Source organism: Sarcophilus harrisii, chromosome 3, assembly GCF_902635505.1.
Source record: "Sarcophilus harrisii chromosome 3, mSarHar1.11, whole genome shotgun sequence".
NCBI classification, from domain to species: Eukaryota; Metazoa; Chordata; class Mammalia; order Dasyuromorphia; family Dasyuridae; genus Sarcophilus; species Sarcophilus harrisii.
Genome location: NC_045428.1, coordinates 69,204,646 through 69,221,554, shown reverse-complemented (window position 1 = coordinate 69,221,554; position 16,909 = coordinate 69,204,646). Strand labels below are relative to the sequence as shown.

General features: G+C 33.4%; 1 protein-coding gene across 4 annotated transcripts in view; it reads left to right on the top strand.

Moving 5' to 3' along the window:
- SPAG16 (sperm associated antigen 16) overlaps positions 1-16,909 on the top strand; it is a 1,146,423-nt gene that overhangs the window by 49,005 nt on the left and 1,080,509 nt on the right. For all 4 annotated transcript variants that reach the window (XM_031958103.1, XM_031958102.1, XM_031958104.1 and 1 more), the window contains exon 6: positions 5,250-5,357. In XM_031958103.1, coding sequence (XP_031813963.1) covers positions 5,250-5,357 — 108 coding nt within the window. The remainder of the gene's footprint in view (positions 1-5,249; positions 5,358-16,909) is intronic.

The window sequence follows — 16,909 nt, the reverse complement described above, 5'->3', positions numbered from 1 at the left end:
GCCCCATGGAAACAAATTTAGTCATGGAATTTAATCCTAATTCTAAGATCTTTAGTGTTGTTTTCTTTTTCTTTTTTTTTATAGTATGATTATACTGGTTATCCTGGTTATGCTTTCTTTGCTATATACTATTTTATCCATGTCCTAACTTGTTTTTTTGAATTCATTATTATTGTCATTTCATTTTTTCTTTATATCATAGGTTTTTTCTCCCAATCAATGGACCCCCAATGCAAAGCAAGAGACAATAAAAATTTCAAGTACCAAAAAGTCACTGTCAGTATCACATAAGACTATAGACCACAGTAAATGAAAGGAGAGTTTGGAATATGAAATTCCAAAGCAAAATTATAAAGTTTTATAAATGAAAATCACCAATCTTGCAAAATATAGTACAATCCTATAGAGGAAAAATAAAGGATTGCTAATGAGGTAGGAATTTCCAACATTTTTTGATGGAAAGCTATGATTTGTCATTGGAAGAGTCAAATGTAGAAAGGTACACACTTTTGATCAATTAGAAAAGGACTGTGGGAACTGAGAGAAGAGCAGAGAATAAAAAGAGCAAAATCAATTTAAAAAATTTTGAACATCATTCAAATTTGATAGTATGTGTACTGGACTGTATTCAGTTCCTTAGTTCTCGAAACAGAGGGAAGGTGACAAATTTCATATCTTTTCTTTAGGGACAAACTTATATCGTTATAATCACACAGCAGTCAGTTTTTACTTTTATTGTTGTGCTTAGTTTTCTTGGTTCTACTACTTTTTGCAATAGTTTAGAGTGAGTCTTTCTTTGGTTTCTTTGATTCATCGTATCTTATGGAGTAATAATATCACAATTTAAGCCATTCTCTTAATCAGTAGACATCTACTTCATTTCTAGTTCTTGGCTACTAGTTTTGGCCATAACTGTTTGCACATACTGGGTGGCTGTTCTATATTAGACCTTATATTTTAGCCACTTTATTGATATAGTTCAAAATTGTTTTCCAAAATGATTAGACCAGTTCCTCATTCAGGTATAGTAATTAGTGTGCCTATCTTTTGAAAACTCCAACATTGATTATTTCTGTCCTTTGTCATTCATTATAAGCTACTTTTCTGTGTGTGATGTGAATCTTCCCTTTTTCATTTTTTTCTGCATTATTACTGATTTGGGACAATGGTTGTTAATAGTTTCTAATTTCTTTTTTCAAAAACTATCCATATCTTTTGAACAATTATCCATTTGGAGCAAGTGAGAGTGTAAGTTGGGTCATCAGTTACTATGCAATTTGAAAAAAAGTTCAGAGGGGGACAGCTAGATGGTTCAGTGGATAGAGCATTGGCCCTGGAATCAGGAAGACCTGAGTTCAAATGTGGTCTTATACATTTAACATTTACTTAATATTGATCTGGGCAAACCACTTAATCTCTTCTTCCCTCCTTCCCCCCCCAAAAAGGAAAACAGTTTGGAGTGAGCATCTTTATAGATGATGGGACAGTAGAATTGCATTTGTTTATGAAAGTGAGCATACTTTGGAGGTAAATTGGCCACTCATAATTCTTTGTATTTGATTCAATCTTGTGAGACTTTTTTAGATCACCTATGATCACTTATGACCTGCATAATAACTACTTAAAAGAGCCTTTGGCTTGCATTAGCATTATGGAACTTAAACAGATAGTATATAATAGAATCTGTTATAATCTACCAATATTTAAACTGTCATAGTTCATTTTCATTAGTTTTTGTTAAGGGAAATTCAGCAGACATTGAAAAAAGTTTATTGAAAAATAATGAAGATAATTAGAAATATCTGGGAAGAAATCATAGGAACAAGTATTAACTAGAGGGGAAAAAGTAGTATCCTGGAAAATGATAAAACACTTTATTTTAGTCTTCACCAGAATAAAACGATAGGAAGGAAACCAAAATTAAACAATAATAAATTTTGAAGAAGTAACAGGAAGTGCTTTTTAAAGGAGTCTATATTTCACTTATGAAATTCACTTCTTGTAAAAGGTCAGACAGTGCCTATCTTCTCCAAAGGTCTGTTTAATTTAATGTCTTTTAGAAACATGCATAGCTGTGGAAACTAATATAATAATGAGAGCCATCAAATCATACTTTAGTGTTTAGGTAATTGCTTGCTAAATTAAGAAGGTATTTTCTCCAGACATAGTTGCACTATATTATTCTTTTGTTTAATGGTGATAGATAATCTGCTAACTCCATCTGAATCATTAAGAAATAGTATTATCAATTGTAATCAAAAATGGTTGCCAACATAAAACTATCTGTAGGCTATTACTTGATAAATACTAAGAGTACCTTAAGTTCCTTTGATTTATTTTTAAAGGTAACTGGATTAATTTCACACATGGAGCAAAATAGTGCAGTATTGCTGAACTATGACTGAAATGTTTTCATGGTGTTTTTGTTTCAAACATATGATTTCATTACTCTACTCTAATGTGGAATCTCCTTTCATTGATTCATTGATCATAAATTGCTGTAATTTATGATCATAGAGAGTTCCTTAGAAGACATTTGTATGTTGAATGAACTTCCCTTGTTTATACAGCTGAAGGATATGACAAACAGGCACACTTTGAACCTAGTCTTTAAATCCACTACACCACAGTATTTCTCACCTTTTTACTTAAAGCTAAGCTTAAAAATACTTTTTTATTGATTAATAATTTGAAGTATAAAGTAAATGGCTAAATTAATTTACAATAGATTGACAGTAGTAATTGTTCAAAATGGCATCAATCCCAGGAATATTTTTATATTATTTGTCAGATGTTGATAAATATAGCTTTTTAGATACTTGTAATCAGTTCAACAAATCACTAAATGGACTAAAGAATTTCATAGTGCCTTGTATGAATATATATATCATATTAGTGTATAAGAATTTAGCAATACATTTTATTACATATACATATACATTTTATTTGTGACCTGCTTATTTACTTTTAATTAAAAGGAATATGGGATATGTGGTTGTTGTTTAGACTCGTTAGCCATGTCTGATTCTTTATGATCTGATATGGGTTTTCTTGGCAAAGGTATTAGAGTGGTTTGCCATTTCCTTCTCTGGCTTACAGTAGAGGAAACTGAGGCTTAAAGGGAGGGGATAAATGACTTGTGTAGGGTCACAATACTAGTTAGGGTCTGAGGCCAAATTTAAACTTGGGTTTTCCTGTCTGCAGGCCCAGCATATTAGTTACCTACTTGCCTTAAAAATTACATTGTCTATTATAGCATAAAAGTTAAGTGTGACTTTTTGCATTATTATAATATAATGTATGGATACATTGAGGCCTGCAAATATTGATGATGTTGCCAAAAAGAAAGGTGGACAGATGCATTTGAAAGTGATTAGCTGAGAAACCCCTTACAAAAAAAATCAAAACATTTGACTTCTATGTTGTGCCATCTTACTCTATATGAGCAGAAATGCCATATTGGTTTGGCTTGAAATAGTTCCTTTGAATATTCCAGAATCTTAATTATGGATTTAATTAAAGTTATCACTTATATAAAGAACTGTATTCTTTAGATTTATTTTTATGTACTTCTTGTTATAAACATGTCTGAGAGTTCATAATGGGAGAGACATCACCATAAAAACATTTAAACTATTTTACTCAAAAGTTAACAGTTGTGAAAATATAAACAGTACTAATTAAACTTTCTGAAAAAAAATCAATAGTAGAAAAATATAGTAACTTTAAAAAGTTTGCTTTCTTGTCTTTTCATATGAATCACAAATAAGTTTTTAAACGCAGCTTAAAAGCATTAAATTGATTATTTGTAAACATACTTATTTATAGATATACTTTCTTTTCTCTTCACATCCTCCACAGAATCAAGTCGGCCATTTTTGCTGCACCCAATCAGCCAGCTATTCCATTTTTCCTAGCTGTGTGTCTGCACATTTGTAATGTACTTCTTGATTTCCACTTCTTGCAGTGTCTCAGTGGATGATGCTGAGATAGTGAGTGACCTTCCTATGGTCACACAGCTGGAGTGCCAGGAGCAGGTCTTAAACTCAGATTTTCCCAACTCTGAGATGAACTTTTAATATTTACTACAGCACATTATCTTTCACTTTCATACTTAAAGCTAAAAAAAAAATAGCTTGAAGACAATTTTTATTCATGATTAATAATTTGAACTCTGAAATAAATGGTTAAATCAGTCTATTTCCAATGGATTTGACATGAAAACATGTTAAAAAGCATAGAAGCAAGTACACAGCCTTGATTATTGTATGGAGAACTTAAATGGAGCAAGCATCACAAGATGGTCAGAAAAAGCAATACTAGGACTAGCTCAAGGTCTCTTTTAAGAACTTTAGAATTGATTATATGACACAGGAGACATGGGAGACAGGACCACCCAGCATAGAATGTCCCTATTAGAGAAGGTGCTGGGCTATATCAGCAAAGCAGAATAGAATTAGCTCAGAAGAAATGTGAAATGAACAAAATTAGAGAAACTACCCCTCAATGTTCATAAAGGCTTTATGTGTCCAACCTGTGACATAACATTCTGAACTCGTAGTGGTCTGATTAGCCACAGTCAGACATGTACTTTAAGTTGACTCTCACATAGTGATGTCATTTTGGTGGTCTTCAAAAAGAAGACCAACCAACCAACCGATTGAACTGTATTAACATTTTTATTGATGTAAACGTTTTATATTTTATGTAAGACAAATACAAATTCATTAATCAATTGTATTTTCAAATGATTCAAAGTTAAGCTTTAAAGAAAATTTATTTCTTCGTTAGAATTCTATTCATTAAATCCATTGATAATAAAATTCTCATTGAGTCTCAGTCAAATGAGATAATATGTTGAGTGTGTTGCAATACTTAAAGTGCTGTACACATATGATTAATATATTTTTATGTTATAGAAGAGACTTCATAGTAATATTTGCATGCTAGATTTCTGTCATTTCCTCACTGAATACATTAAATATAATTTGATAGAGTTATTTTAGGAGTCATGGTTTTAGGAGTACTTATTTCTGCCTCTTTCAAAATTATTAATTGTGATGATGATTATGCACCATTACTGAGACTTATATAGGAAATAATTTTGCATAGAATTTTGAATAACATGCAGTTTTGGATTTGAAACTACTGACAGTTATTAAATTACTTGTTATTTTGTTAGTGTTCTCTTTTTAGGAAGATACCATAAGTAATTGAATGGTAGTTTTTGGTCATATTTTTGTCTACAGTAAAGCTAGAGAAGATTTATTGAAGGCTCAGAAAGAACGTGATTTCCATCGAATGCATCACAAACGGATAGTCCAGGAAAAGAACAGTCTTATTAGTGATCTCAAAGGGTAAGTCTCTAATGTTTATGACATATTTCATTGTTTTAAAAATTCAGTTATTGTTAAGTGAATATAAATAGTGTACATCTTAATAATTTGATTATAGCTTAAGGTTCAAGACAGAAATTGATTAGTTTAGTTGTCAAAATATTGTAACTATTCTATAAATCTCAGGAGAAGAAGAAATAGGCAAGCACTTCTTAATTATGTGAATACTGTAGGAAAAAAAAAAACATCTTTATTCCAAAAATAGTCAATATCTATTTTTTAAACTTTTTTAAGACATAGAGATAATATTGTCTTTTGGTTGAAAGTTTTTTTCCTCCACTTTGACTTATAAAGTTTTTTCCTTCCTTTTAATGAGAAATACATTTCAATTCATTAGAAATTTATTTTTCTGAATTGGCCGAGGGCCATTTTAATTTTTTAAATAACAAGAATGGCTAATATTTATATAATACTTTGAGGCTTAAAAAATTTATAAAAATTATTTCATTTGATTGCCTTACCAACCTGTGGAGAAGGTGCTAATTTTGTCACCATTTTACAGATGAGTGATTTGCCCAGGGTCATACAGCTGCTAGTAAGTATGTGAAGTCAGATTTTAACTCAGGACTTCCTGATTCTAAGTCCAGGGCTCCATCCACTAAAGGATTTAAAAGAATACTCTCTATCAGGAAATTATTTATACTGTTTCATCCAGGTGTCCCTTAGTGGGGATGGCGGTGATAGTATTTTAAGTAGATTTTTCTTTATATGAAACTTTATAGGATTTTGTAAATTTAGGGTTTTTTTTCCTCTACCCTTGACTTCTAATTATAGGAATAGTGGCCCTTTTTAGAGCAAGGCAGAAGTGATTCTCTTAGAGTTGACTAGGCTTATTCTTCGTTGCCTGAGAATAATTTCTGTGCTGCCATCATATCTGATTCCTGTTCTTATAACAGAATCCTATAAGATTTTAGGATCACTAGAGCAAGCATAGCAGAATTATGATTATATTATTCTGTTTTTCTTTTGTACATTTTCCACAGATAGGTTACTGTTTTCAAGGTATGACCTGTTTTGTCAACACCTTTCCTCTAAGGCTGGATTCACATTGTGATGATTTACTTTGTTCCCATCCAGATAACTCTAAAATGAGTTTGTGTCTTGTTTATTCAGTTCTGTACCTGCTAGCAAATTTATTCACCATTAAGTTTAGAATCTGTTGTTCAGTCATTTCATTTATGTCCAGCTCCTTGTCCCTATGTCCGTTTCGGATTCTCTTGGCAGAGACACTAGAGTGCTCTGTTGCTTCTTTCCCCAGTTCATTTTACAGATGAGGAACTGAGGCAAAGAGGGTGAAGTGATTTGATCAGGATCATACAACTACCTTGTATACGGTAGGTACTTTATAACTGCTTGTTGCTTAGTTGATTGACATTTGATTGCATACAGGAGAACAAATAGAAAGGTTCATGAAGATGCATGTGGCATGGCATGGTGTATTATCTTTGCATGTTTAGTTTTCATACTTTTTGAGGGTAAGTCTATATTTTCAGGTCCACTGGTCATAGTCTAACTTTGAGGCATATGGATATCAGTCAGTCAACAAGTATTTATGTACTTAATATTTTACAGGCATTGGGCATGTCTCAGACTTAGTGTAGTTGTTTCCAGTCCCAAAGAATTTGGGCTCCGTACATAATTCATATTCCTCAGAGAATATTAGACAGGAATGGTATTCATTTCTTAGACTCTTTTTGGGCAGGAAAGTTTTGATATGCTTATACAACTCTCAAGAGTTCACCTACATGTTGCATCCTTTTCACTAGGATCTTCACCAAGATTATCCCAATATGGGTCATACTTGCAGTTCACAACAAGGGATGGGAGGGCTTTTCTTGGGACCTGTCTCCTCATCTCTCCCTTGTTTCTCTGTTCAACTTCTCTGGTAAAACCAACTAGTTCCTTTATACTTACATATATGTATTGTTTATTTAATTTTGTTCAAAATATCTGAAACACCAGATAAAATGGAGGTTTAGCTTTCAAAAGTAACCTGCTCATTTGTAGTTCTTTTTGAACTTTTCTTTGCATTAAAAAAGATTCTTCATTGACCCCTCCCTAACATTTTCCTTCTTTCCTTCCTTCGCTCCTCCCTCCCACCTTCCTTCCTCTCTCCCTCCTCCTCTCTCTCCCTTCTTCTCTCCCTGCCTTTTTCCCCTCCCTTTCTCCCACATTTCTTCTCTCCCTCCCTTCCTCTCTCCATCTTTCCCTTCTTCTCTCTCTCTCTCCCTCCTTTCATTTCTCTCTCTCTCTCCCTTCCTTCCTCTCTTCCTCCCTTCCTTCTACCCCCTCTTCTTCCCTTTCTCCCTCTCTCTCTCCCTTCCTTTCTCCTTCCCTCCCTCTCTTCCTTCCTCTTTTCTTCCCTTTCTCCAATAGCTATTCCTTCCTTCTTCTTTCTTTACTTCCCTTTCTCTTTCTCCCTCTTCCCTCTCTCTCTCTCTCTTCCTCACTGTTTTCCTTCCTATCCTTGTATGCTATTTCCTCACTCCCAACGGGAAAAGAAGCCCTTTTTAACAAATATATGTAGCCAAACAAAGTAATTCTCTTATCATCTGTACCTGAAAATATGTGTTATTCTATATCTTGAGTCCATTACTTCTTGGTCAGTAGGTTAGAACAAGGAATCATCTTCAGTTTTCCAGAATCCTATTTGACCTTTGCAATGATCAAAAGTCTAATGTCTTTAAAAATTGTTCTTAAATTATTTCAGTCCACCTTTATTTGTATTAAGTATTTGTTGCATTTATCTAATTCCTGTGTATGTCTTGGAAGAGAAAATCCTAAGTATTTTGTACATACTTTAGTTACTTGTATTTCTACCTCTTTCTGATGGATTTTGTTGGTAACATACAATAAATATTGATGATTTGTGTGAATTGATTTTTATATGCTGAAACTTTGCTGAATTTATTATTTCAATTAATTTTTTGGTTGATTCTTTAGTTTTCTCTAGATACATGGTCGTGTCATTTGTAAAAAATGTTGTTTTGTTTCCTCTTTGCCCAAGTTTATTCTTTCAGTTTTGTTTATTGCTTTATTGCTAAATCCATCATTTCTACTACTATATTCAATAATGGTGATGATAATGAGTATCTTTGTTTTGTCCCTGAACTAGAAAGTCCCCTGACCTTCCTCAGTTAATCTCCAAATATTTTTATTTCTTTCTTCAAATGACCTTTATGATTAGCAAATGTTATATTTAGTTTTTTCTGCATTTGTGAAGGATTTTTTCCTATTACATGGTTAATTTTTTATAAAAGTGCTATGCATATTTGAGAAATAGATGAATTCTGCTCTGTTCTCATTCACTATCTACCCAGATATCTATTGTCTTAGATTTTTCTAAAATTTGAATGTAATACTGCTTATTTATGTTTTTATTCAATTTGTCTTAAGTCTAATAGGTAGGTAGATACATTGAGATTTTGTCATCTGTATTTACCTGCAATTTGATTGATTTATCTTTTAAATATTTAAATAATATGCTGTTTAGTATGTGATTATATATGTTTATGTAATAAAATGAAAGTGCTCTGCAAACTTTTAAGTGCTATCTAATGCTAGTTATCATCATATACATCACATATACATATATGTACTATTATTATTTTACCTATGCTGCTTTTGAACATAATGAAGTGTCCCTGCTTTTCTCTGTCAGAGATATTTTTATTGTTACTTTGTCTGAAATCATGATTGTTATGCTTATTTTTTTGAGTTCATCTGAAGTATGATATATTTTATTCAAGACCTATATTTTAAAAGTGTATTTTAAGTATATTACATATAAGTTTTTTGAATTCTGCTTTTTAATAATGCTTTTATCATTTTCTGTTATGTAGATGAATTTATCATATTTGCATACAAGGTTAACTATTTATTTTTTCTTATTTAATCATTCTTGTATTTTTCCTGTACTTTGTCCCCCCATTCTCTTTTACAAAAAAGAAGTGGTTAAAAAATGAGTATTTCTAACATGTGAACATAAATGATGTTGTAATTTGTTTCTACTTTACTGCCTTATCTCTCCATTATTCTGCTTCCAGGATTGAGTTTTTATTTTTTTCTTCTCTTCTTTTTAAATCCCTCTTTCTTCCTCTGATGCTGTGGTTTGTTTTGTTTATGAGTAATTCATTCCCTATCATGTTTTCCATTTTAAATCTCTAGCTGACTGCTGACCCTCTCAGCCTGGATGCCTTATAGATATCTTAAACTCAGCATGTCCAAAACTGAACTCACTCAATCACACCCTGTTATGGGTCAGAACTTGAAACAAGGTGCTAAGTCACTGGAATTGATAGAGACAATGCTTATGTACTTAGTACTTATTAGAGTTCACACCTTTAAGAGAGCATATATATAAGCTAGGAGCCTCAACCAGGATGCACTTTGGGAGATTCAGAGCTAGGATTCAGTTGAGGAGATTCACAAGTTGAGAAGATTCACAAGTTGGGCAGAACGAGGGAAGACAGAAACCCACAATCCCACTCTCTCGGAGGCAGAGTCAGATTCATTCCAACTTCCACCTTTGCACTGGCTGGAGAGATTTGGAGGGAGCTAGAGGCTGAAGCTGGAAGAGACAAAGGACTAATGGCAAGAGCTCTTGGAACCAGGGAGAGATAGGTCTCTAAGAAAGCTAATTGGGCCCAAGGAAGGACAAGACTTGGACAGAGACAATAAAGGATCTAGACTTTAACTTCTGGCTGAATTTGAGGTGATTATTACACTGAACTGAAACTAAAGCTGCTCCCAGAAGCCTCCCAAGAAAGCTGTTCCCAGAGAACATTACAATTTAGAGAAGAGAACATTATAACTCCCCTCTTCTGATCTTCCCTGTTACTATTGGTACCACCATCTTCCCAGCCATCCAGGTTCCCAGCTTAAGTCTTCTCACTCACATCCCCTATATTCAGTATATTGGCTAGTCCTATTCATTTTGCCACCATCCCATCTCTTATACATATCTTCTTCTCTCTTTGCCACTCCCAACACCTGTCTCAGCCTTTATCGTTTTTGGCCTGGACCATTGCAGTCTCTCCCGATTGGCCTCTCTGTCTCATCCTTCCTTTCTCCAGGCCATCCTTCATTCACCTGTCAGACTGATCATCATAAAGTACAGATTTCCCCCTATTCAGTAGCTCCATTGGCTCTCTATCTCAGGGTTAAATATAAAATTCTTCTTGGATTTCAAAATGTTCTATAGCCTGCTTTTCCTTCTACCTTTCTGATCTTCTTACACCTTGCTTACCTTCCCTCACCATGTATTCTGTGATCCAGTGCCAGTGGCACCCTTGTTCCTCACACAAGACATTCTTGTCTGGTTTTCCTGAATTTTCACTGACTATCCTCTGTGCCTAGAATTCTCTTCCTTCTTGTCTCCACCTCTGTCCCCTTTTACCTCTCTCAAGTACCCGCCAACATCTCACTTTCTGCAGGAAGCCTTTCCTGATTGTTCTTCATGCCCCTGCTTTCCCTCTGCTAATGACTTCCAACTTGTCATGTATAAATCCACTTTGTACACAGTTGTTTAGATACTGTCTCTCTCATTAGGTTCTAACCTCCTTGGGATCAAGGACTATTTTTTGTTTCTTTGTATCCCCAGTGCTTAGCACAGTGCCTGGCATATAGTAGGTACTTAATACTTCATGACTGGTGATTGACAACACGCCCCTGCTTTTTGTCCTCTTCCTTTCCTCTCCTACTGTTGAATTTGATCTGTATTTACCTCATACTTTTTGTGTGTATTTGTAACTGTGTGTTCAAGCTTTCTTTGCTTCAGGTGTAAGTGAAGCCTGTTCCCTAACCTTCCCTCCCTCCATGTTTGTATAATCTTCACCTCCTCATTTCTATTATGTGAGATAAGCATTTATCTTTCTCTCCTCCACTTCTCCCCATATTTTTTCTCCCATTCCTCCCATTTCTTCCTTCTTTTAAGACTACAAAACAGAATAAAACTACCCCAAAACTCTGCCTATCTTAACTTTCTCTATGACCCTTTGAAGATATTATTAAGGTTCTCTGGTTAACCTTGATTTTTCTTCCCTTATTAGTAGATAAAAAGTTTCTCCTCAAATAGTTCCTTCAAAATGATCAAATGTATCTATTGACTCCTGCATTTCATTTACATTACAAAGAGTTTAACTTTTTTTTTTTTTTTCCTGAGGCAATTGGAGTTAAGTGACATCTAGCTGCCCCCATTTTAAAGTGTTTAGTTAGTACATTGAGGCCTTTTTTTTTTTCCTGGAATGCTTGAAGATCCTCTACTGTATTTCTTTAATAGTCTATTTTTTCCCTTTACGGTTATATATCATTCTACCAGATTAGTTTTTCTTAGTTGAAAGTCTTTATATTCTATCTTTTGGAATATATTATTCTAAGCACTCTCATCCCTGTTTTGTGGTAGCTGCTAAATGTCTTGTGATTCTAACTTTTGCTTCTTGGTGTTCAGGCTGAGAAAAAACACTCTGCAACTTGTTTAGAACAATAGCCTGGAGTCAGCAACAAAAGTTCATAATGTATCTTATGAAGGCTTCATAGGCTATGGTTAGCGCTAATTACCTTCTTACATCTTGTATAGTATTATGATCTTGTATTATATATACCATTGCAGAAATAGCAACTTTTGTCACTTGCTCAGTATTAGGACATATTCTGAGAATCTATACATTTGAGTACCTAAGGAATAATAGCCTTCCATTGCCCTTATAATTTTTCATAAATCTTTATCTTTTTCAAGGCTATCACTGATATTTTAGATATCCAGCTCCAACCTATTGAGTAATATTCTTGCTGCTTCATTTTCCCTTGGCCCCATGTGTAATTAATTGTTGTGTCTTGCTGCTTCTTTCTCTACAATTTTTCCCTTATCCATTTCTCTCTTCATTTACCCCTCCATTTTAGTTCAGACCTTGGCAGCACATCAATGCATTAGTACTTTAATTGTTTTTCTTGATTGTATTCTCTCTTCTCCAATTTATCCACTACACAGATGAAAAGTTATTACTAAAAATCTGACTATATAACTCCTGTACTTGATTAAGAATCTTCATTGGCCCCCTCATCAAAAAAAAGCTGAATTTTAATATAAAATGCAGATCCCTTTATTTGTCATTTTAAGCTCTTCATTTTCTGTTTCTAGTTTATTTTTCCAGTTTACTTCCTTTCATGTACTCTTTGATCCAGACATTCCACTTTCTTCCTCCATTTCTTTGAATAAGATTTTCTCCTAAGCCTAGAATATGATCTTCATCTTCACTTATGCCTTTTACTTTTCAATTTATTATTTATTTTAACATTCTTTTTAAAGCAAAAAAGAAAGTGAAAAATTTATACATTTTCCACTGAATTTATCAGTTCACTTTCTGGAGGTGGATAGCATTTTTTTCATCATGGTTCCTTTGGAAATGTTTAGGTTCATTGTATTGATTAGAGTAAACAAGTCTTTAATTTTTCTATCCCCTAGCACAATAGAGATAATCAACAGAGGGAAGATACTAGCATTAAGAGTGAATCTGGAAAAGCTTCTTACAGAAAGTTGTGATTTAGACTTGAAGGAAGCTAGGTAAGTCAGAAGGTGTAGATGACGAAAGAGAGCTTCTCAGGCATGGGAGACAACCAGAGAAAATGCTCAGGGTTGGAAGAATTGTAATCTTGTGAGGGTAGCAGAAAGGAGGCCAGAGTCAATGCATTGCAGAGTATATGGGAGACAGTAGAAAGTAGAAAAGACAGGAAGGGCCAAGGTTATGGAGACTTTGAAAGCCAAAGGATTTTATTTTTTATGCTGAAGGCATTTTTGTTACTAACATGTTATCTAAAGTCACCTGCAATGTTATAAGATCTTCTCTTCCCTATTGCACTGACCTCTTCCATTCACACTTGGTTTAGTTTCGAAAGAGATTTCTCCCCCTTCTCCACTGAGCTCAATCCATCACTAATACAGTTTCCTATGTAAGAGAATCTAGGAACCCTACTTCAAGGGGCGCTAGATTGATACTCTTGATTTATAATGGTGGCATTTGTGCCTGGACTCACTGTATCATCCCTTGCTATCCTGGTTGAGCTGTTTTTCCCATGTTTGTTGTCTTCAGGGCATTTCCCCTTCCTTTATAAACCTATTCAGAATTGCAATATTAGACTCCAGACATAACATCCTTTATCATTCTTGATGGTAAAAAAAATTACTAGAAAGATTATTGCTGATCTTTTCATTCTTTGAAGTTTTTTGTCCTACTTTCATCCTTAAAAGCTCTTTGAATGATTTTATTTAGTAGTTTTATTTAGTTGAATTTCTTGCTAAACTCAAAATTTTTTTATCTATTGCTTTTCTGTTTTATGAGGCAGTACTTCTCACACCTTGTCACTTTTCTCCCAGGACTTTATAGATCAGTTTATATTCTAAACTAGTGTTGCCCTTGACTGCTGTACCTTGTTAGCATTTGCCAAATAACTTGTGTTTGTTTACTAAGTGGCTTTTAGACTCTGTGGGAGTCATTATAAAAACTGATTTCTTTGGCTAAATAAATATTGATAGGAAATGGTTACAATAGAAGATGGTAGTGGCACCAAAGACACATTTAAATAGGTAGAATTGGTGTTGCTTTAATTGTATGTTCTTTTTCTCATGCTAATTCTTTGTGTTCATCTGAATATTTACCTTAACAATTTGATTTTCTGAATATATTTACCAGCTGATTCAGGTATGACTACCACAACAGTAAGGTGTTGTTTCTTATCTGTTAAAATAAATATAATCAGTTTCATTTACTTTTGTTGCAATTTGATTTTTTGCCATTTCCAGTGCTAACAGATTCATTTCTTGAAGTATTCATTATGTAGACACCTTTATACTCCTGTGTAATCTCTCTTTGGGGCCCTTCTTAGTCTTTCTTATTGAATTATATTTTCTGTTTATGTTTTGCTATCTTTATGTACCATTCCCTTTGCATTAAATATATTGGTTTAATTTTCAATCAATCAACATACATTTATTAAATATTTATATGTGCCAGATACAGTGCTAACACTGGGGAGATCATGAAAATCAAGAACATGATCCTTATCCTCAAAGAGCTCAACCTTATTCAGGAAGACAACTGCAAACAACTATATAATAAATGGAGACAAACAATGTAAATGGAAGATAATTCCAGAGGAAAGCAATGGTGGTAGGGTGGTAGGATGTGTAGTTAGATAAGCATCTTGCAGAAAGTAGTCTTGAATCTGAATCTTAAAGAAATCCAAAACAACTAAGTGATGCAGTTGAAGAGAGGGATAGCATTACAGACATGAGTAATAACCAGTGAAAAAGTACAGGGTTAGGAAATGGAATGTTATGAGTGAGCAAGAACAAGAAAGCTAGTGGCCATGGATTGTAGAGCATTGCAGAGGAAAGCTAAGAAGATATCAGATTTTGAAGGACTTAACAGAATTTATTCAAATTCTGTACTTTTTTCATCTTTTGCAAAAATATTGTTAATTTTAAAAATTATTATTTATTTACCTTTAATTGTCTTAAAATTGAGTATCAAATTAACTCATTCCCTCTTATTCTTTTCTTCAATGAGAAGGTATATTATCAGTTATACATATGAAATCATAGAAACCATATTTCCATGTTATCCATATCACAAAAACCCAAGAAAAATAAAATGAGAAAATTATACTGAAGTTTGTACTGAATTCATCAGTTCTCTATCCATAGTGAATAGCAATTTTTCATCATGACTCTTGGATCACTGTATTGATCATAACACTCAAGTCTTTCTTTTAAGTTTTTTAATCTTTTAAATTTATATTTTTGAGATCCATCCCAACATAATCTCTTTATATCCATGTCTTCTGTCTATGTAGACTGTTTCTGACTGCCGTCATAATGATGAAATTCTTAGAAATTACATTTATCATCTTCCCATAATGGAATGTAAACTGTTTAAATGTACTGAGTCCCATATGATTTCTCTTTCATATTTGTCTTTTTATGCTTTTCTTGAGTCTTGTATTTGAATGTCATGTTTTCTTTTTAGTTTTGATCTTTTCATCAGAATGCTAAAAAGTCCTCTACTTCAATAAAGATCCATTTTTCCATCAAAGTATTATACTCAGTTTTGGTAGGTGAGTTGTTCTTAATTGTAATCCTAGCTCCTTTGTCCTCTCCAATATCACATTCCAAGCCCTCTATTCCTTTAATGGGAAGCCGATAAATTTTATGAGATTCTAACTATGGCTCCACAGTAGTCAGATATTTCGGACTGTTTGGTAATATTTGCTCCTTTACCTGGGTACTCTGGATTTTGGCTGTTTCATCATTTTGGTATCTCAGGAGATGATCTGTAGATTCTTTTCAATTTTATTCTCTGGATTTCAGATACAGGGTAATTTTCCTTTATAATTTATTGATGTTTAGGTTCTTTTTAAAAAAAATTAATGTTGGTTTTCAGATAGTCCAATAATTCTTAAATTCTCTCTCCTCATTGTTTTTCAGTGAAATATTTCAACTTTTTTGTCTTTACCATTCTTTTCCCTTTTTTGTCTTTTTTTTTTTTTTTTTTGTATTATCAAGTCATTCATTTCAGTTTTCTCAATTCTAATGTTATTTCCTTGAGTGAATTTTTATACCTCTTTTCCCATTTGGTCAATTCTTTTTAAAGAGTCCTTTTTTATTCATTGAATTTTTGTACCTTCTTTTTCATTTGGTCTATTCTGCTTTTGATGGAACTTTTTTCATCATTTTCTGTGCCTCTTTTGCCATTAGGTCAATTCTGCTTTTTTTCTTAAGGTGCTATTTTAATTATTCATGTAACTCTTTTCCCAAGCTATTAATTTTTTTTGCATCATTATTAACTTCCCATTTTTTTTTCTATCACTCTTATCTTGTCAAATCTTCCAGAAATTCTTCTTGTCTTTTTGTCCCAACTAGCAGTGTCTTTGAAGCTTTGCTTATAACTCTTTTTATATCAGTAACTTTTTCTGAGTTTATGTTTTGATCTTCCCTGCCAACTTAATTGTACTTTTTTATGGTTAAGTGACTTTTAAAATTATTTGCTCACTTTTTCAGCCTAATTTTTTTATTTTCAACTTTTTGTAAAAGTTCATCTTTGTTTCCTGCAAGGTGGAGGAGACATTATCCCTATTTTCAGGCTTTTTTTCTGCTGCTATTTTTAGAGCTAGTTTGGGGGATCAGCAAGTTTTCAGTGTTTCCAAAGTGGTGTGATCTAGGGAAAGGTAAATCTCTTGCTCTGCATTCTGGTTTTTACACAAGGGCCTTTGTTCTCTTGAATCTAATAGCACTAGTGCTCCTTTCTGCTCTGGAACTCAGGGCCCCTGTCCTCTGTTCCCAAGTTCTCGTCTCCATTCTGGAACTGTGACAAAGAATTGCATATGGACAGTGGAATTGCCATCAATGCTAAGTGCACCCATTGCCAGCGAAGGATTTCCCTTAATTTCTTTTTTACAAGTTGTCTGACCCTCTTACTTTTCTGGGTTGCTTACCAAATCTGAAGTTGCTGCCATTGACA